This window comes from Pholis gunnellus (genome assembly GCF_910591455.1).
Source record: "Pholis gunnellus genome assembly, chromosome: 10".
Lineage (NCBI taxonomy): Eukaryota > Metazoa > Chordata > Actinopteri > Perciformes > Pholidae > Pholis > Pholis gunnellus.
The window spans coordinates 3,642,127-3,664,535 of NC_136537.1; the positions used below are offsets into that span (position 1 = coordinate 3,642,127).

A 22,409-nucleotide genomic window follows, 5' to 3' on the forward strand; every position below is an offset into this window, starting at 1 on the left:
ATGAATTATGAGCTGTTTACACTAGCTCTAAGCAGCTTATAATACATCATTAAAACTACCAATGACAAGATTTGTTTTAATCAATAAAATACCATAGTGTGTTTTCATGAAGAAAAAAACCCCACTAAATTACTATTCCAAAGTAACAGGATAACATTTGGTATTTTTGATGGTTTACACTGACTTGAGAATGGTTGAAATAAAAAATAAAATAGTCTGTAGCCTTGTACACCAGCTGCTAGAATAAAACAACAAAGGGATCTGTATCTGCCAATCTATGATCAATAATGATCGGCATTTAGTATAGGCGGCAAAAAAACATGATCAGGCATCTAAAAGTTCTATTTGCTCCCTTTTTTCTTTTGTGCTGATCCGTTCTGTGACTCTGATCTGTGATACGATCCAAACCGTGAGTTTTATGATCCATTGCACCACTACCAATAAACACAAGAAGACAATCTGAAATAAATCAGTATGAAGGTGTACATTTTATGGAATTCTTCATCAACCCTCTTCAAAGCAGCTTGTGGGGGTTACCTTGTCCAAATAACTTTCTCTCATAACTACCACTGTGATCCTCTATGCCACAAGCACACCACATACTCAAACCCTGTCTAAGATATATAAGATGAGACTGGGAAATACCATAACAAAGTGTAGAAAGTTATACTCGTGCTATATCCACCTTTACGACTGTACACTTCTCAACTGCTTTTTTAAAATCTCCTACCAAAGCGTGTCAACTTATAGCACTCCTCCCTGCTGCTGCTTCTTTTCATGGCATCAATCACCCTCCATACTTCATGGTGACTCTCATCGGCTCCACCCCTCTGACCTGGAACAGTCACGTCATAAGAAGCACAGAAGGTCGAGGTCGCATGCAAAATGACGCTGTTTTCATGCTTGCTCATTCCTGTACTCAACTCTGGTTTTACAGGCTGTGTTTTTCATGCACAAAATAATGTTGCTGTAGATTCTTCACATTTTACTTAAGTGTTGTCCTCCATGTTAGCTACTGTATGACCCTTTTATAACTTCACAAACTAATATTCACGTCATTTGCAAAGAGAACAGTTTGAAGATAGTCAGCAGTTGTGCTCTCTCTCTGAATGTAGGTGTCTTCATTTTTTTGTGGACCTGTTGTCTTCTGTAAGCCGAAAACGGCTGTGTTAGCAATTACCAAAAAAAAAAGCGTTTGGTTCTAACCAAACGCGGCGCAAGAAAATAAGATGGATGAAATAAGACTTCAGGAGACCCCTGTGACGGGAGGTCATGACTCCATCATGGCATCCTGGATCAATCAGCACTTGGTGGGTGGACAGCAGGACAGAGAGCAGGACTCCTGGTGGACTCTGTGTTTACATCATGATGCATTGGTGCTCAAACATGTTGAAAGTTGATGGACAATGTGTTACAAATGGGATACAACTGCATTCCTGTGTTGCATAGTGACAATAAATAATCCTTGAATCACTGCTCCTTCCAGCATCAAGGCCACAATCTCCAAACAAGCTCCTACTGCCAGGTCCTCCATCAGGCCCCCCCCCCCCTCCCTCCGCTGCTCACTGCTGCTTCGCTTCCAAAATCCTTCAGAAGTGACATTAGAGATTAAAGCCAGGCAGCCCAGTATGTATGAGCGGCAATCGGTCTTGTTTAGCACTATTTTTCATCGCCACTTAACTCACATGGTGCCCAGCCGGTAGTATGTATTTGGTCGTAACTGAGCAGCTTTTTTTTTATCAACACCTAACCAAACATCAACCTGTTAATGCTACCTCATAATATTCAGGAGCCAGCTCTCTCCATAACGTTTCCTGTTATTGTCGGGAGGTGGGTGTAATCGTCAAAGTTGAACATGCCTCTATAAATCTGGGCCTTTAGAGCGGTACTTGTTACTATGTTACTAAATTAATTAAATCCGTCCAGCCAGTTATATCAGAGCCATTAAACAGTTGATTTGGTTAGAACTTCAGTCTTGCCAGCTATAATATGTCGGTCATGTATCACGATGTAGCTAACTTGAGCCGTGATCTGTTTGGAGACCTTGACCGCAGTCATCTGTGTGCATGCTGGAATGTACTCCCGATCTCTGGCAAACATAAGTGATAAAGTAAACAACCTTTTGTTTTCATAGAGGGGTTTTCTCTCACGATAACATGTAACATTTATGTTGATTCTGGATAAAACAAAAGACGGATTTCTTCAGATCTCGTGATAATTAACTTGTGATCTCAAGATACAAGTGTTGAACAATAATTGCAGCCATTCTGGCCTTCTGTTGGTTGTCAGATCGGGTCAATTTCTCGGGTCAATTTCTCAATAACCTGAATGTTCTCATCGTTATTCTAAATGTTAAGAAAGCTATCTATTTGTAACTGGAAATGACTTAGTGAGTAGGGTTCACCCGAAAACGCCAGCTAGCTGTCAATCAATCTGCAGTTGCCCTGACAACAGTTCCAGACTCTTAAAAAAGAAAATCCTGACTTCTGTCAAATCGTCAACATTGTAATCTGAATAACTCCACGTACAAAGAATGAGGTCCTGTCCAACAAAACATATTATGTATATTATTAATAAAACAACTACAGCAACTGTGAATGTATGTGGACAAAATGAAGATGACTCATGTATATTTCACATGTTAGATTTTTTTATTTTACACAGAATTTAGAGCAGTGGAAATAGAAAGAAGCAGACAAACAGGTGCATCCCATAGACAGGACCTGACGACCTCCTAAACAGGACAAGAAATGACAAGAGTATCATGTCTAAATGTGTTCATCTATTTATAGAATATACATCTTCACACTGGATGGCAGAATAGCAATAATGCTATATGGCATCAGATCATATATAGGCATAATGGTATACTGTACGTTGATTATAGTAACATCTAAACGAACAAAACACTCACATAGCAACGTGCTGGGTTACTCAAGGCCATTCCTCACTTTGTACTCGTGTACGTCCGTACTGTGCTGCTTGAAGAGCTGCGGGCGGAAGACGGACACCACAAGTCGTTTAATTAAAGGCACCACATGGTTTTATTAGAACACTCTTCATATTCAACTACATTCCATAATCTTTCACCATCTGGAATTAAATCAAAGGAAATCTTAACGACAATATAAGGAAACCAATCTTCACTATAGGACTTCTCTTTTAAACCACATTAATCAAATCAAGGAATGCTCCTTTTACGATGAGGCATTTGCTGCCCTCTCCTGGGAGAATGCACTGTGAGGTACAGTAAATGCTGAATGGTTTACCTGATACAACCTGCTGCATGATTCGGAAATACAAGTATTTCATCTTGCCAAAAGGCATGCAGGCCTATACATTTCTGAACAGGTCAGTTTGGTCTCCTTTCAATGAGACAGACATGAACTCAATGGGCTGAAAGAACCCCTTGTGTGAATTAAACACAGAACTCTGACACAACAAATGATCCGTTTTTATAGAGGATAATAGTATGTGGTCATTTACCAGGCCCCAAAGGAGAGCAGATGTTCCAAAGGCAAGGCCCACTCTCAACCAGTTGGGGTTAGCACTGTCAGGCTTGGAGCTTGTGAATACAGACCTGGATCCAACTGCAACAAGAGAGAAAACAGCACAACATCATAAACAAGCACACTGCCAGTACTTGAAACAGACATGAAGGGTCGCATCAAGATCATGGGTACAGGAATGGACCCTTGCAAACCTAGAAGTAATTACTTGACAGCATGTATTTTAATTTGTTTTTACAAGAAGCAGGAGAGAAAGAAATCGCACAAATCCTGAAAGAAGTTTGGCATGAATACCTCTTCATACATGAGCGAAAGGTAGAACGTGGATACAGATTGAATTACAATCCTTCCTGTTAACTAGACCAAACATAATAATACTATATTCGCAACAGCTGGGTAAACAATTTGGAAACCACTAACGTTAAGTTAAAAAACACCGGCTTATAATGCGTAACGTAATGGGGGAGAAACCCGCCTGTGTGGGACTGCAGTGCTACATGAAGCTAAGCGAAGGTCAGGCTTCAAAATACACATACGTCACAACGTTCACGCTGTGAACAGCAAGACAAAAAAACGCGATATTCAAAATCATATCCGTGATCACATTACGATTATGTCCCAATCGTACCTTTGCCGACGAAAGCAGCTCCAGAAGTCAGTAGTCTGTTGAAAGTCATTTTAGCTTCAGAGCAGCTTCCTTCATGCGATCTGACACTCCGCAATCAATTAAACGTCCTGGAAGACTTGAGTAGACGATCACAGGATCACCGATAAATCGCTTGGACACTTATGAGAAAAACTAACAAACTAATAGCATTTACAATTTTAAACTCCACAAATGTCGAGGTTTCACTATTGTAAAGCGATTGCATCTCCATTGACGTTACCCGGTTTTGGAATTTGGTTTGCAACTTTTGATACATCCACAGTGCACTGCACACAGTACTACTACCACATTCCACCTGCTACCATAGGAAATGTTGTATTTTTTAATATAACCGGATATATGTGATTAATTGTACAGTTAAACATGTTATTATTGTCCAAAGGCATTAAGTGACACACAGCCACATACAGCCCCGCTTGTCTGTGTTTGACACGCAGACTCAGAGCAGTGTGACCCGGAGGAGAAGCACATCGGCCATTTTGCTCGGAAGGGGGCCTCGGCTTCAACACGTGAGACATTGGAGACTGACACAGTCCAGGATATCTGAACCCAAAGAGGATACTATTGATGTGTGACTCGACAGAGGCGTAGGAAGCCAGCACAATGCCCACAATCACTCTACCGCCGAAGGAGAATGCTCTCTTCAAGAGAATATTGGTAGGCTAAATGCCTGAGAAAGCGTTAGCTTGCTGGCTAATGCTAGTTTGCAAGTAGCCGTCAGTTGTAGCAGTCAGAGCAAGTAGCTAGGAAGTCGCTACTGAATTAACCCAAATATTTCAGTACACCAAACGCATTATGATGTTCACGTCTCTGTTATTAACGAGTGGTTGTAACAATAAAACTAAGGAAACAGCATGTACTTGGCTAACAACCAGTCGTGTGGTGTCGTAGCTCTGCCATTGGCCTTAAAACACAAGTAAAGTACAACAGTAACAGAGCTGCTCGGCATTTGACAGCAATACACAGCTTAGCGTTAAGTTAGGAGGGTAGTTGAGGGTGAGTTTCACGTTTTTAAAAACATATTCGTCTACAGTGTCAAAGTTTGTATCAACATAGTTCTCTCAATTGCTGTTCATTCAGCGCCACAACAGTCCCGCTGACTGGACTATGTCCGCTGGTTTTCTGGAACACGGTGGTTTGCATTCAGCACTTACAACACTGTACATGTATTTGTGCACTTGAACCGGACTCTCTTGAGGATCAGTGCAGCAGAGCGTTGCGGTCTGTTGTCCCTCAGACGCCTGGTGTGAAGTTTGCTCTGTCTGTCTGTTGCAGAGATGCTACGAACACAAGCAGTACAGAAACGGCCTGAAGTTCTGCAAGCAGATCCTGAACAACCCGAAGTTTGCTGAACATGGAGGTAAGACAGAGATTTATGACGTACAGTGGAATGGATCACTGTGTAATTTGTTTCTGCACGTTCCCCTCTTGACAGTTGCACACACATTTAAATAAACGTGGGTTGAGGTGAAAAAGCCTGTCATCAAGAAACAATAGGTGTCCTAGCAACTTATTAAAGTAAGAACAAAAGTGTGTGTGTGTGTGTGTGTGTGTGTGTGTGTGTGTGTGTGTGTGTGTGTGTGTGTGTGTGTGTGTGTGTGTGTGTGTGTGTGTGTGTGTGTGTGTGTGTGTTAGAACTGCTGAGCAGGTGGCACCTTGAATGGCAGCCTCTGCCATCGGTGTGTGAATGTGTGTGTGATAACGTTGACATAGAGTGTTGAAGCGCTCTGAGCTGTCAGATGTACAAGTCCATTTAACGTTGACCATTGATGGCAAACGGATTGGTACAATAAAGCATAACATTGACAACATTGACTGTAGATTTTTTTTTTTTAGGCAGATACAAGTACGTATTGATATTTCTGTAACATAACAAACTGACATCCCTTAAATTTCCTTTTTTAATTAAAGAAATTTGACCAATATATATGTGCTGAGTGGATCATTTCTCACCCTCTGATGGATAAACTATGCAATAGCTTGGATGTTTCAGTGTGTTACTTATTAGCTGATGTGTGCAGTGATACTGATCATAATGTAAGTTATGCTGTGTTCCATTGGGAGTTTTAGTGCTTCAGTAGCAGGAATAATAGTGTACCTGTTCTGTGGTTGTATTTTTTCTCAACAGTGCCTCATACTTTATTATGCACGCCTGTTCCATTTATCTGCCAAGCTAGCGTTTTAAATACCGCGATGTTAATAAACCTGTAAACAATCCTTTGTGTAATCAGTAGCTGTATTCCCATTCACATATTTTTCATACCAAAAAAAAAGTTTTTTACGCTTACTTGAGGTGTTTTTTCCATTTGTGGAAAAATAGTTGATGGATTAAAGGAAACGCAGAATATATTCTGACGTAGTGAACATTTACCTCTTATGACTAATCAGCTGTTTCTGCTGTTTGCATCTTCCCTGAATATTCTCATGACGTGTGAATGCTGGTCTTCGTCTTCAGATGGCCCAGAGCTAATTGTTTTGTTTCAGGTTCAAAACCTACTTCCTCTACTCTGTTTACTGGCGGATTACTTCCATGCATAAAACATAGCCTAAGGCGGCCAATTACTGACCAAACCATGCTGTAGCACAGGTTATTTGTCCCAAACCAGTTGATGGAAATGCACCTGATTTGCATTTCCTGTTTTTACAGCATTTCAAAAGTTTGCCTAAAATTGACTTTAGTAATTGACTTCTTCAATTTAACCGAACACGGCTAGTGTCACTCTTGACAAGTCCTGTCCCCGGATGTCTCACCCCTCTCCCTCCCACCCCTGCTTTGTGCTCCAGAGACGCTGGCCATGAAGGGTTTAACCCTAAACTGTCTGGGCAAGAAGGAGGACGCCTATGAGCTGGTGAGACGAGGCCTTCGCAACGACCTCAAGAGCCACGTCTGTATCCTTACATCAGCCCCTCAGGACAGCCGGGTTTCATCAATTTCACATTCAAATCCAGTTAAGCACCACAGCAGCTGCATTCGCCCCGAAAGACCTTGAACTTGCTCTTTAACGTCATTTCTGCTTCCGTAAAACACTCTTTGAATTCTTCCAGTCATTTAATTTAGTTTGTGTGTGTTTACATTGTCAAGCACATGTAAAAACCCGCATAGTGCGTCTGTGAGTGTGTGTGAGTGTGTTTTTATTTCCTGAACTCACTCCTCCAGGCTGGCATGTGTACGGCCTGCTGCAGCGCTCCGATAAAAAGTACGACGAGGCCATCAAATGTTACCGCAACGCTCTGAAGTGGGACAAGGACAACCTGCAGATCCTGAGAGACCTCTCCCTGCTGCAGATCCAGATGAGGGACCTGGAGGGTTACAGGGTGAGTGTGGCAGAGGGAGGAGGACGTGTGTAGGAAGTAGAAACCGTCGAGATAAAACGCCTGAATGGATGAAGGGGGTTGCAGGCGGGAGGTTGCGCAGGGTCATGCTGTCACCCACGGCCCTGCATGACGGGGGGAAATGAAGACCGATGAGAGGTTGACAGAGCACTTCAAGTCAACGTTGGACGGGATTATAAAAGCTCCATTTTCTTGCCTTCACTTTGCTGTGCTACGACAGGAGACCCGGTACCAGCTGCTGCAGCTCCGTCCAGCCCAGCGGGCCTCGTGGATCGGATACGCTGTAGCATATCACCTGTTGGAGGACTTTGAGATGGCCGCCAAGATCGTTGAGGAGTTCCGCAAAACGCAACAGGTAGGCCGGAGCTATAGACAACTCAACAGAACCCCACACGTTTCTGTACAAATGTTCTACGTGTTTAATAGACCCACTCTAACAAGACTACGTTAACATTATAAGGGTTGAGGCGGGGGAAAGGAGATATTCACCGTGGTCCTCAGTAAATTGACTTATTGTTCTAGAGAGCTCCAGGATGTGGTCTGTAGCAGACATCGACATTCCACAGGACCAAGCCAAAAGCCGACGTCAGGCAAAGATACCGTGTGATGTATTTGAGTCAAAAATCCTACTCTCTTTAGTCAACACACAACAAAACGTATATCAGGAATGAATAGGGAAATATGGCAAGAAAGTGTATGGCGGCTGAGGTGGAAAAAAGGAGTGAAATGCGTTCAATGGAAATCACGACGTCCGTGAAATTGTAGACTTCAATGTCCACTGAAACTTGTGCTTCAGTGTCTTCTTCCTCTCGTGGTTGACTGGAGAATTGATGCCACCTACTGTTGAATGAACCAACTCCTAATAATCGCCTTATGGTAGTGAATGGGGACAAGCATTTCTTGACATTTTCTAAATTGGGTTGAAAGCAGCTCGACCCAGAAGAAGAAGAACTACGTAGGTTGTTGTTTTCTATGACTCATGCAGTGTTTCCCATTCATTCCCGAGAGTCTAGGTCATTCCGCCACAGCTTTGACTCCACTACAGTCTGCACAACCCGTATCACACTCAAAGGGATTCATAAACGCATCATGAACTGAAGACACAAGTCTAAAATAGCTTTATTGTAGTAGTACTATAGTAGTGGTGGTATAGAAATAGTAGGTTTGAATTCTTTGAACGACAAGTTGAAGTAAAATGTTATGACATGCTTTTTCTGCTGTCGGCTACTTTTGCATACGCCATTTTTAATAAACCAGTTATTTGTCACTGAAGTAGGGCGGGGAAATATATCGATACTGTGTGGAGGCTACATATCGTCTCAGATTTAGGAATTGGTAATGAAGGCATCAGTGTGGTCTTTTCCTGGTTTTACAGGCTGCATTACAGCAACGTGATGTCATTTCCTACAATATCTTACAATATGGATATCAAGCATTTTGGTTGGTACTTTAATAATTGCTAAGATAACATCCTGATGTGTGATTGGATGGATTACAGAGTATTTATTTACAATGTGCTGTGCTTGTGACTGGCCCAGGATCGCTTCTGTTGTGCGTCCCGTTATATTGTCAAATGCCATTTAATGTTTGTGCGTATTCCATCGATAGCTCAGAAATACGTAGTGACACGGATGTAACAGTTGAGTTGGTAACATTTCTTGTCCTCCGGTGCGCCTGGCTATCGTCGGCAAAGAGAGACATGTTCGAGAGCTTTGACAGAGAGGAACTTTAAACGCTTTGATGTATAATCAGCTGTTCAGCAGGACCCACGTTTAGCCCATATTTTATCGTTTTTATGAAAAAATGATCTCTGATATTGATACATTGATAACGGTAATTGTCAAGCATCAGCAATACTTGTCTGAGCCTTTGGCCTCGTTTAGATGTTTTTGTAAAAAGTGTGTGTGTGTGTGTGTGTGTGTGTGTGTGTGTGTGTGTGTGTGTGTGTGTGTGTGTGTGTGTGTGTGTGTGTGTGTGTGTGTGTGTGTGTGTGTGTGTGTGTGTGTGTGTGTGTGTGTGTGTGTGTGTGTGTCCAGACATCTCCAGACAAGGTGGACTACGAGTACAGTGAACTGCTGCTGTATCAGAACCAGGTTCTGAGGGAGGCCGGCCTGCACAAAGAGGCCCTCGAGCACCTCAACAACTATGAGAAACAGATCTGCGACAAACTGGCCGTGGAGGAAACGAGAGGTGGGTTGATGCCGACGGTGTCAATTTGTTGGTGTGTTAATGCAGGAGGAACTGCAAAGGTTCTGTCGGTTCTCCAGCGCTCTCTGGACAGAACGTGTGACAGAGCTAACAACACAGTTGAGGTTGGCTAAGGAGCACTTTTTATGTTTCAGTACCGCTTGATGTTTTAGACTGAATAACCTGTGTAATGAAACCATTGTGCTTAGTTAATGTTGAAAGTGTGTTTGTGTGTGTAGGAGAGCTGCTGCTGAATCTGGAGAGGGCTGATGAGGCTTATGAGGTCTACAGAAGTCTCCAGGAGAGGAACCCTGAGAACTGGGCCTACTACCAGGGCCTGGAAAAGGCCTTAAAGCCAGGTGAACACTACCCTCAGGCCCACACTTGTGCGGTCCACGCGATATGGTGGATTGACTATTGCTACTGTAGCTATTGAAGTCGGCTGTACCAGAACCAAAATGATCTCAGAGTAACCAGTTAAGGACGTATCCATTAAGACAGCGGTCCCCAACCACCGGGCCGCGGACCGGTACCGGGCCGTAGGTCATTTGGTACCGGGCCGCACAGAAAGAATAAATATCATATTATTTCCGTTTTATTGATTTTCTTTTTTTTTTTAAAGTTTTATTTTGAGAAATGACCGGATTCTCTCGCAATTTCATCCGCCTGTGGCTCTTGACACATGAAGACGCTTGTCTCGGTCACGTGATACGTCACCTCTAAAAATGAAGCCTGCAAACTAGCGAAAATGAGTAAAACACTTTTGGAGAGCTTCTTTGCAAAGAGGAAAAGGCCACTAAGGAGACAGAAGAAGAGCCGACAACTTCCAAGACAAATAAAGCTTCATTTAACAGACAACATCAGGAGTCTAATTAAATATCAGGAGTATTTCTGCCGCTCTGCAGAATATGTGGCGACAGAGGAAGATCAGCTGCTGGAGATTGTAAATGACGGTGGCCTTAACAGTATGTTTGAGACAACAGCTCTGCTGGTGTTTTGGATTAAAATCAAGGCTGAATATCCTGAGATCACCACTAAAGCACTGAAAACCCTGCTTCCATTTCACACATCCTCTTTGTGAAGCGGGATGTTCTGCAGTGACAACAATCAAAACAAAACGAAGTAGTCTAGACATGAGGAACACACTTCGGGTGTCATTGTCTCCCATCAACCCCAGATGGGACCGTCTCGCTGCAGAGAAACAAGCTCAGGGCTCCACTGATTCAGCGTTAGTGTGAGTTGTATTTATTTATGCATTTATTATTTGTTTTAATGCCGATCATATCATTTTATTTCGTCGTATTTATCCGCCACACGTTGAATGCCGGTCCGTGAAAATATTTTTTCTGCATTAAGAGATCCCTCACTACGTTCTCCTCCTGTCAGTTTACACACGGATTGGTTGGTTACATTGCAACATTATCAGAGATCGGCGACTGGAAGAGCATAAATGATGTCCTTATCGCATACTTGACTAAATATCGCCGGATAACGATCTTCAGTGTGATGGTTAACGTTAAACTGTGTAATTAATCCGCCGTTCAAATGCACGCTAATCCATTTGGTGGTATCCGTACGGATCGACAATGGTCCGTTACACCACTACTATAGAGCTGTGACACAAAGAAAGGTATGTAGGATTAGATTGTTAAATGAATGAGTGATGATATGAGAGAGGATGTCTTTAAGAAGGTTTGGGGAGCATTCTTAGCCGTGACAGAAAGGCAGAGTGTGTGATGGATATATGTGGTAACGTGTACCTTTTTCTCTGTACGGGTTGAACATCAATATAAGAAAATACAAAGAAATGTAGTGATTTGACTTAAAAATGAGCTTCAGCTGATGAAGAATTGACTGTTAGGGGGAAGCCCTGATGTGTATCCAATGAGTCTTTGGAGCCTCAGATGTCTGTTGATGTAAATTAGCTGTGCTTCCACACATTAGCTTGAAAAGACTTTTGACTCAAGTTAATTTCATCTTTTTTTCATAAAGCATATGGGGCGACAGAAACACCTAAAAGAGAAGAGTAAGAACTCAGTAAGACGGTCCAACAGACTGTGTCCACATTGTTTCTCCACAGACTGTAGTGGGGTACTGGGTGGCCAAAGGGTCTCAGTGGGGGAGGATATGTTCACTTTGGACAGTACTTCTCCTTACAGTGTGTGTGTGTGTGTGTGTGTTTGTTTTTCCAGGATGTGTAGAGGAGCGTCAGAAGATTTACGAGGACTCCTGGGTGAAGTTTCCTAAAGGCCTGGTTCTCCGAAGACTGCCTCTTAATTTCCTCACAGGTAAACACAGTACAGCCTGCAGCACCACCACGCAGTCCGTCTCAGTCTACTGTGTGTCATGCTTAGTGTTCCAAACATTACCATACATGTTATATGCTCACTGAGTCTAACCACAGTTTAAAAAGGTATGGGATCAAACCCGGTACATTACTGTCATCTTTCTCAATACAAATCTCACGTTACTGTACCTCTACTGTGTGTTGTGCTGGGCAGGGGAGAAGTTTGGTCAATGTCTGGACAGCTACCTTAGGATGAACTTCAGTAAAGGCTGCCCACCCGTCTTCACCACCCTCAAATCCCTCTACACCGACAGAGAAAAGGTACGCATGGGGACATTTCAAATAACCTGTTTGTGTGTGTGTGTGTGTATGTGTTTTTAACTTGTTTTCTTCCAATGCAGGTTGCAATCATTGAAGAATTAGTAGTTGGCTATGAAACCTGTTTGAAAGCCTGTCGAATGTTCAGTGAAAACGGTGAGTGTGGCTCGTCTCTGGCCTTAATGTATTTCTTTGACATAGATTTTATTTTCTCTCTCTCATATGTGTGGAGGCTGAATTGCACACTGTGACTGTTGTAAAATGTGTGTGCAGATGATGGGAAGGAGGAGCCCCCTACCACCCTGTTGTGGGTCCAGTATTTCCTAGCACAGCACTTTGACTTCATAGACCAGCCCGGCCTCGCTCTGGAGTACATCAACACCGCCATCGACAGCACGCCCACGCTCATCGAGCTCTTCCTCATCAAGGCCAAGATCTACAAGGTGCAGTAGAACCTCTACACATTCGTATACGATTGTTGACTTTTGATAGAACTGGAATGAGATCTGTTGTGTATCAGGAGCATTCACACTGTCCCTGTGGTTTTGTCCTTGCAGCACACGGGCAACATAAAGGAAGCAGCTCGGTGGATGGATGAAGCTCAGGCCCTGGACACTGCCGACCGCTTCATTAACTCCAAGTGTGCCAAGTACATGCTAAAGGCCGGCCTCATCAAAGAAGCAGAGGAGATGTGCTCCAAGTTCACACGGGTGAGTCAGAAGAGAATGTGGCTCAAGTGTTTGTTTGCCAGATAGTTCTGATCTGCTCAATAAACCGTGTGTCCGTCCACCACACAGATGAGTTGTGTTGGTGCTTGTCGGTGCATGAAAATGTAGGGATGCACCGATACAGCCATCACGCCTATACTGACCCAGATAGCTGGTTCAGGTATTGTTGACAATAGGATCAATTTATTCAAATTAGTACTATGTGTATATACATCAACAATCATTATGGGATGGAAATGTTGTTCACTGCTCCAGTAAATAGGATGGACCTTTGATATGACTGGGCAAACTGAGATATTTCTAGTTGGTTGAGCTACAAGCCAGAAAGCTAACGTTGGGATGCTCGATGATGTCACTGAGTTCAGAGGGGCGGTGTAACTTCTTGCAGCGTGTGTGCTAGAGTACTGAACAACTACACTCATTGTTCTGAATATGACATTACATATTAACGTAGGTGCTCATTATCGGGAATGAATGGATACCCTGAAGCCAATCAGAATTGAGTATTGACAAAGCCCATTGTATGAGCTGTGACAATGGATGTGTTGTTCTCTCTCTCAGGAGGGGGCGTCTGCAGTGGACAACCTGAATGAGATGCAGTGCATGTGGTTCCAGACCGAGTGTGCCTTGGCCTACAAGGCCATGAACAAGTTTGGCGAGGCCCTGAAGAAGTGCCACGAGATTGAGAGGGTAAGCCCCCCCCCCCGCCCCCCCCCATCCCTCCCAAGCTTCACTACATTTAAGACCCAAGCATACCTGCTTCCAGAGCCCAGTCATTAAATAGTTCTTTTAATGCTGCTCTTGCTGTGCCTTCAGTGTGATATCAGGCTTTCTAGGGCGCTATGACTTCCGCTGTGAAACGCACAATATCATAAGATTTAATTTATGGAAGTCAGGGTTTTCTCTACCATGCTAAGTGTTCTTGCACAGCGCTTTATCTGAATGAACAGAAACTACTGTAGAAGCACTTTATTTTGACTAAAGAATGGACTGTTTTATTTTCTAACTGTATTAAGGCATCTTCTTATGAAATGTTTAAATTTGATTCATCTGCCACACGATTAGACACGACTTCTGGTGACAAACCCTGACCTCCAGTCCACAAGTCCACAATGTGAAAAGAAAAATATCCCGTCCGGATTTGTAAAGAAGTCACATTTATCTCTACCGAGACACTACCGAGGAGTTTGACATTCATTCCCCCCCCCTCCCTCCTCTCTCTCCCATCAGCATTTTGTGGAGATCACAGATGACCAATTCGACTTCCACACCTACTGCATGAGGAAGATGACGTTGCGCTCCTATGTGGACCTGCTGAAGCTGGAGGACGTGCTGCGGCAACACCCTTTCTACTACAAAGCTGCTCGAACCGCCATCCAGATCTACCTGGTGCTGCACGACAAGCCTCTGGCCGACGACAACAAGGAGAGCCAGGCGGACACCGGTCAGTGCCATGTGTGCGCGTTAGCGTGCGGCTCCGCTCTCATGTTTCCCATCACAATCCACCTGAGCCTGGCACACTTGACGTAAGCTAAAGCACAGAGTTTGTGTCACCGGGGTGCGTCCGTAGATACTCTCTCTTGAGACATTGACCGCACTCTGGCACAAACCGGACCGTTCCGTAGATCTGGTGCCACATACTAGGTAGTATGTAGGCTAGTTGTAGTTTCACTGTGAGAGTAAAGTCAATCCCTTGATGTACTTGTGCTCATTGTAAATTGTAAATAGTGAAACATTGTAAATAGTGAAAAGTCCAGATTGTGCCTATATTTCTCCTCAGAATTGTTAGACAGGAGTGTTGTACAATAAGAACAATAAGTAACAGCAAACACAATGAGAAGCAGGATGATTCTGTGTTGTTTCCATATTTATGAAAATCTGTTTCAACATGTATTTATGCTTTTATTAGATCGGTGTAACATAGCGATTATTGAAAGGGAGGGATGACGAATGGCATGCAACAACAGTCCACAGACCCACGTCATTGTTTTTGAATGTTTCATCAGCCAGATGTGCCGCATCGTCACGGTTTTTCATCTTTAGTGTCTGCGGTTCCATATTTTCATGTACAGTTTGGTCCGATAGGAACAATACTAGTTTGCTGTCGGTGTGTCTTCAGAGCGTCACTGTGGATTAAAATGGACCGTTTTGCTGTTTTGCTCTCTAGAGAATCTGACAGACAAGGAGCTGAAGAAGCAGCGCAACAAACAGCGCCGAGCCCAGAAGAAGGCCCAGTTAGAGGAGGAGAAGAAGAACGCAGAGAAGGAGAAACAGCTAAAGAACCAGAAGAAGAAGAAAGAGGACGACGACGAGGAGATAGGAGGGCCCAAAGAGGAGCTCGTACCAGACAAACTGGCCAAGGTGGGCTCATGTTATCAGTTATTCCACCATGACCGAAGCTTGTAGTAGCTGAGCTGTGTGAATACAGCGTCGTGTCATAAAGGTGATGGCTGTGTGTTTAGGGGTGAAAGTTACCGAACTATAAAGTCAAAATTATACTGACCAAAATATTTCTGTTGAAACTTCCTTCATCCATTTGCTGGTAATAAATAATCAGGGAGCTGCAGTGATATCACATGTTACAGCCTCTCTATTTGAATCGGTCATCACTTGTGTGTATTCTAGCTAATAATGACTAGCAGGACTCACTGAGTCCTGTATTTACCTGACTCTGACTCTGCCATGTTATTTACTTCAGCTGTATGCAGCTGCTGAACAGAGACCAATAACAAGGAAAACATACATTCAGATTAAAAAGTCAATATCACATAATGTGCTTGTTTTTTTTTAATTGCGTGGAAACATTTTTCAGTCAAAGGTGAAAGGACACAGATAGAACGGGCCATAGTGGGACTTGTGTTCTCTTTAATAGAACCAGCACCAAAGCAATCAGAGTGCTGTCACTCTTCCTCCTTTTATATCTTCCTCCAGAGTTTTAACGGAGACAGATTCCTGTTTTTCCTGTTGAAATGTAAGCAAAAGGAATGTCTTCCCAGTGTGTGATGTGTACCGCGTTTGCACTTGTTTCTACCAGGCAGAGAATCCTCTGGAGGAGGCGGTGAAGTTCCTGATCCCTCTGAAGAACCTCGTGCGCAACAAGATCGAGACTCACCTCCTGGCCTTCGAGATCTACTTCAGGAAAGGTCCGACCAGTACTGCCAGCCTGCGTTTCTCCGTGTTTCACGCACTCTTTTTTCACTCTGTTTCATCTTTAAGATTATTTAAAATCTCGGGTGTAACCGCATCATTACTTATTGAACTAACATTCTCTTTTATCTTTTCTGTCCTCAGAGAAGTACCTGTTGATGCTTCAGTCGATAAAGCGGGCTGTAACCATAGAGCCCTCCAACCCCTGGCTGCACCAGTGTCTGGTGCGCTTCTTCAAAGGAGGTAGAGATGCTCCCATACCGGTTTACCCCAACATGCTTATTGGCCGACACAGAGTACTGATCCCATACCTTAGATACTAGAGGATATAATCTACACTGAGCTGATGTTTCATTGCATATTACTGGGGGTGTGGGGGAGGGGCTGCAAAGTGACATGAAGCGTGTGAAACATTGTGTGGTCAAAGTGGGAAACCTGTCTGTCTGGATTGTGGAAGCATATAGGTCCAGTATACTGTCCATTCACTCATGAGTCTGTGGGCGTTTCCTCAATAGTTTGACATGCTTCAGTGTGAGCTACGATTCATATGGGTCCTTTATTTTGTGTGTGTGTGTGTGTAGTGCGTGAGAGTGCAGACCTGGCTGAGGCAGTGAGGGAGGTGTTGAAGCAGGAGATCTCCAGGCTGTTTGGGGAGAGCAACCCTCAGAGCTTCAACAAGAACTACCTGAGTCAACACTCCAGCTCCATCCCACACCGAGTGGCCGGTAAGCAGAACACACACACACACACACACACACACACACACACAGTGACACTCCTCAGGATTACATCTATTCAGTGGAAACTAGATGAAGCCACCAAGAATGGACCATGGACCACCATTGAAGCAGGTGTCCAGCAGCATCACTCGCATGTTCATATTCAATGAGGGAAAAGGAATGTATGTGAACATCAAAGAAAAAACATTTAAAGATAACATGATTATTCCCAGTAGAGTATTTCATGTCTTACAGGAAAAACAATTTCAAGGCCAGGAGAAGTTTTGGAAAAATACATAAACCCAGAAGGTTTTGTAAAAGTAATGGCACTTTGCTTCACAAATACAAGAACTACAATCCTTTAATGTTCCAGCATATCACTCAGTGCACTTGACGTTGGGTGAATAAGCTTTTCTTATGATTTTTCATAAAGGCATGAAAAGGTCTTTGTTCATTTCTTGGTAACAATGTGTCTGAACCCTGGTCCTAACACATGTTTGTTCTTCAGTCACTGTGGTTGGGTTTTATGGGTACTGCCGCTCTTATCAATACTCTGTATCAGCTCGGCTCTTTAATGAGACTCTTATCGCTTCTTTTTCATCACTAAATAGTTACTTTTTAGGATGTTATTTAAAAAATTCAGAACCGGAATATAATTGATTTATATTCCCAATATAACTAAAGAGCAGCAAAGTCCCTTTATAAAGTCATTCATACCACTGGAAACAAAACAAAAATGTAATAAATAACATTCCTAAATGAAGTTTATAAAGAACAGTCAGTATCAGCCCTTCCGCCTTCCCTCCGTCCTCCTCCCTCCCTCCCTCCTGTCCTCTGTCCTCCTGTCCTCTGTCCTCCTCCCTCCCTCCTGTCCTCCTCCCTCCCTCCTGTCCTCTGTCCTCCTCCCTCCCTCCTGTCCTCTGTCCTCCTCCCTCCCTCCTGTCCTCTGTCCTCCCTCCCTCCTGTCCTCTGTCCTCCCTCCGTGGGTAATGTTAAGGGTAACCTTTATGTAAAACAGATTTTTGACCAACATGTAAGATTTGTCTGAATGTGCTGTTGTTCAGTCCGAGTGTCTCTGTGTTGTGTTCCCAGCTGCTAAGATGATGGTCCACCTGGAGCCTCTCTCTGATCAGATGGCCTGTGAGATAGCCACGGCCCTGGACGAGTCACTGTCCGGAAGAAGCATCCAGGTATGTGATCATTGATTAAAACCCACTGTAAACCATATAACAAAGTAAAAGGATAGCATTTAGAATATTTGATGGTTTACACTGACTTCAGAGCAGCTGAATCAGTCTTGATCCTTGATCAGCGGCAAAAGAACGTGATCAGGGATCTCTAGAAGTTCTCTTTGCTCCTTTTTTATCTTTTATGATGTGAACCGTGAGTTTTCTGATCCGTTTCTTTTGGTTTAAGACGTCCAGACTGACTGCATGTTTGTCTGTGCTGCAGATCTGTACTCAGGTGCTGGAGGCTCTGCGTGACGGACAGCTGGGCGAGGGCCAGCAGAAGGCTGCTGAGGCTTACCGAGTGGCCTGCCATAAGATCTACCCCTACAGCCTGGCCTTCATGCCCCCCGGTTACCAGGACAACAACGCCACAATCAGTGCCAATGGAGACCTGTCGGCAGGAGAGCACGACGACGTGGCAAACGAAATGTGAGCTGGGACGAGGAGGAGACGCCAACGCCAGACGCCTTAGTCTGCCAACACACCCGTTCCCCCCCCCCCCCCCCCCCCCCCCCCCCCCCGGGCTACGGCCCCCGCATTGCACTGATCTGGATGGACTGAGCGCCACAGAAGAGACAGGAAAGGGAGCTGGCACACGGAGGCAGGTCGACGCCCATAGAACTTTTTTAAATTCTAAAAAAAGGCCCCGTGCACAGTTGTTCTGTAACTGAGGGAAACCCAGATAAATACGCTCTGGAGAGGCAAAAGAGGATTCTGGGAAATGTGGACCTGGACGGCTCCTTTAAACACAGTCTAAGTTTTCTATGACTCCCGTGTTTTCATGCCACGTCCTTCTTGTAGGTGCATCTGCTTCTCACCTTTTTAAAAGTAATTTATACATTACAAACTGACAAATGGATAAATAAAACAATGTTTGCAAAATCAAAAAGGTACCATTGTGCTAGTGGGAGTGTTGTTGAGAATGTGAGCCGCGATTTTCCAAAAAAAACAAGTTCTATGCTCTGCCACATGAGGGCGCTGTCCGCTCCCAACGCGTAACGTTAACTGAAGAGTAGGAGGTAGAGCACATGCAGGCCAGGACTGAACGTGCTTTGTGTGACACACAACTACACAAGACATCCTGCTGATCCTTTCACTGTTCTGTGTCTGTTTACTTTGATGGGGAATCCCATAAACACTTTCCAACATGTGCAAGTCTGACTGAATTCAGCTCACCGTCGACCTGCTCTTACTTATCTACCGTCAAGAAGTTCTGAATAAAAGTAGTTTTCTGAAGGAGGCTTGTTTTAATTGATTGCACTGGGGTTAGTGGTGAAACGGACCAATCACACAGTTTAACGTTAACCATCGCAGTGTGAAATAAAGTTTTACTGATTATCGTTATCCATCAATATTCAGTAAAATATGTGATCAGGACATCATTTATGCTTTTCTAGTCTCCGAACTCTGATAACGTTACATTGTAAAGAACCAATCCGTGTTTAAACTGACAGGAGAGCTAGTAACGTTAGCAGCGCCGCTAACAGCTAACGAACAAGGTTCCATTCAGTTACATCATGATGCGTTCAAGCTCTCCGATACAAATGAGTACAAAGGTAAATTACAACTTTATTAAGGTGTTTTCACATGTAACCTCGTAAAATGTGCTGGTGAGAAACTTGAATACACATAGATGTTTGAAGATGTTTTCACAATAACATCGATAGATATTAGAGATGAATTATGAGCTGTTTACACTAGCTCTAAACAGCTTATAATACATCATTAAACCTACCAATGACAAGATTTGTTTTCATCCATAAAAATACAATCTTTTATTTCCTTATTTGAATTCTGTTTTTATGAAGGAAAAAAACACTATAGATATGTTAAACATAACATACATGAGTATAATGTTTGATGGTTTACTGACTTCAGAACGGTTGAAATAGTTTTTTGGAGCGTTGTAGACCAGCTGTATAATCCAGCACCGTGAGTTTTATAATCTGTTTCACCACGACCTGACAGACACAGATTCATTGGTAATTCATGTAACTATTTTCCCCCTGGGGATGAATAAAGTTTATGTCTATCTAATCAGACACTCGGTTAACTGCTGCGTTCCGTCGTCTATAAAGAAAGTTTAGAGTAGAGAACAGGAAGCAGTCCTCCAGCTGGACTGTAACAGTCTAGGTTGTGTTCACGGCCTCGTCTGTCCAGTGTTCCTGAGAGGAGAGTGTCGTCCTGATTCTCTCTTTAGAAACCTCCAGGAACATGTCTGCTGTGTGTGAGCCTGAGAAGACATGAGCCGCGATGCAGAGATGCCAGAAAAACTCCTAAAACCCTTTTCCAACAGTAAAACGATGCAATGAGTGGACAAGTCATCAATACTATATAATATAATTAATATGCGCAGTCACACTAATGAGAGCTTAAACTTGTTGCAGCAGAAGTTGTTTTACTTTCTACTCATTTAATTCAGTCTCAGTTTTGCTACTGAGCATCCCCCTGAGTTAATATATCTATATTAACAGATATTCTAAAATGTTTAAATTAGAATAAAATATAACTAGGAGAGCAATCTATAAAAGTAGCTCTGATGAAGAAATGAAGTATTCTCACTGATATCACAGGTGCTCTGTAGGCTGGTAGCAATAATGTTCTGGGTGCTTTTAATCACCCTTCATAGTGAACGGGGCTGAATGCTGAGCTCAGGTGTTCTGTCCCACAGGAGTGAGCGCTGAGGATATGCTCCTCTGTGGATCTGTTGTCTCTGTATGCATTCAACTGCTTAGTTTGAACTTGCAATTCTAAATTGGCTTAATTAAAATGGTCAGCTGTGTTTTCATTTACTTGATTATGATTTGTTAATCGACTGATGTAACACAGGCCTTAGTTGAAATGGATGTTTGAGTTTGTCTTTGATTTCCATTCGGTCCATTTGATTCAGATTCATCATTATTACTAACTTTCCAGCAGAGAACATTTTCACACAGCTTACCACATGAGAGACATTTGATACCACTCGGAACAATCAACATAAATACAATCTACCCCAATGACATCACTGCTGAACTCCTCCAGTGTGGTTGGGCACAGTTTTTTAACAAAGCAAAAAATGATAATCTTATAGCATGCAGAACTCAACCAATAAACAATAACTAAACACAACAATAACTGTCTGATGTTCTATGAACTGTAATCAAACAAAATGCAAAACACACAAACCCGGATAGTATGCGTCTTCAGTTAGAGCAATGATGGACCATTAACAAGCAAGAGATATGGCAGAAACATGTTCCAACCCACTTTGTCACAGTCTTGCATCAAATGTATAAATTAAAAAAAAGAAATTAATAAATGTGACAATGAATGGTGCCATTCTAATGCCGTATGCAGCGTCCATGAAACTCTTACAAACACTGTGTCGCTTGTTTGCTTTTAGACGGGGGCTCATTTTAATAGTATTTATTCTTCATTATTTATTTTTACATTACCAGTTTTGATAAATACCCTGGAGTTAATGTTTTATTACTGTTTATTGTATGATTGAATTACAATCTTTAATTCCACTTCATATACCGAATTGATAGTTCTAGACATTTGCAGATATATACATATACATACACCTTTATAATGCAGTTTACTAACCCATGTGTGTGTTTTATGTTTGTTTGTATACCTAAGCTCTTATCCTCCTATACATTTTTTTTCAAGACACAACCATCCACGCCATACAGTTTGATGTCTGTTCTACTACGATTCTATTTCTATGGAGAGCTCCCTGTCTCACATGGAAAATAACTAATGTCCCCCGTCTGTTGTATGTATGTATGTCTTATGATATCCTTATCCATAGTCCTGTAGTTGTTCCTGCCTTTTGCATCTTTATTGTTTATTATATTTGTGTAGTTTGTATTAACATGCTTTGGCATGATTGTATTGTATGCAGTCATGCCACACAGTGACGGAGGGAGGGAGTCGTGCAAAACTGAACTGATGAACAAAGTTCTATAATGTAATAAAAGCAGCACATCATACCCACGAACCACATTCAGTACAGCGCAACAGTAAATGTGTCTCCACTGTAGTTACATGATCCACATGTAACTACCATCATTATCATAATTTATGACATTTCATATAATGTCTACTGTATGAGAGAGTATTAGTTTCCCCCTTATCTTCTTTGTTCATCGGTTTGAGAACAAAGTCAACATATTTTGAGAAAAAGGTCCTTATTTTTTGAGGAAATTTTGAGTTGCGAAAATCATGAAGATCATGGTTCTGAAAACAGAATTTGGTAGATTAGGTTTGGATTGGATTGTGGAGCAGCAGCAGTAGA

General features: G+C 42.8%; 1 protein-coding gene across 1 annotated transcript; it reads left to right on the forward strand.

The window, feature by feature from the left end:
• The first annotated feature begins 4,576 nt into the window (after window positions 1-4,576).
• Window positions 4,577-19,498, forward strand: LOC306702469 (N-alpha-acetyltransferase 15, NatA auxiliary subunit-like). The gene is made up of 20 exons (XM_079168101.1): window positions 4,577-4,833; window positions 5,452-5,536; window positions 6,961-7,065; window positions 7,334-7,491; window positions 7,730-7,864; window positions 9,546-9,699; window positions 9,936-10,055; window positions 11,889-11,984; window positions 12,198-12,304; window positions 12,385-12,457; window positions 12,575-12,744; window positions 12,859-13,011; window positions 13,591-13,719; window positions 14,260-14,473; window positions 15,197-15,390; window positions 16,064-16,172; window positions 16,321-16,419; window positions 16,758-16,901; window positions 17,988-18,085; window positions 18,348-19,498. Exons 1-20 carry the CDS (start codon window positions 4,780-4,782, stop codon window positions 18,555-18,557), a joined length of 2,607 nt encoding a protein of 868 aa, XP_079024227.1. The 5' UTR covers window positions 4,577-4,779; the 3' UTR covers window positions 18,558-19,498.
• The last annotated feature ends 2,911 nt before the right edge of the window (window positions 19,499-22,409 follow it).

Bases quoted from the DNA above. Each gene is read 5' to 3' on its own strand.
- LOC306702469 (XM_079168101.1), top strand. From the start codon at position 4,780: ATGCCCACAATCACTCTACCGCCGAAGGAGAATGCTCTCTTCAAGAGA. The intron at 5,537-6,960 runs GTAAGACAGAGA...TTTGTGCTCCAG, and splicing joins GAAGTTTGCTGAACATGGAG to AGACGCTGGCCATGAAGGGT. The intron at 15,391-16,063 runs GTGGGCTCATGT...TGTTTCTACCAG, and splicing joins TACCAGACAAACTGGCCAAG to GCAGAGAATCCTCTGGAGGA.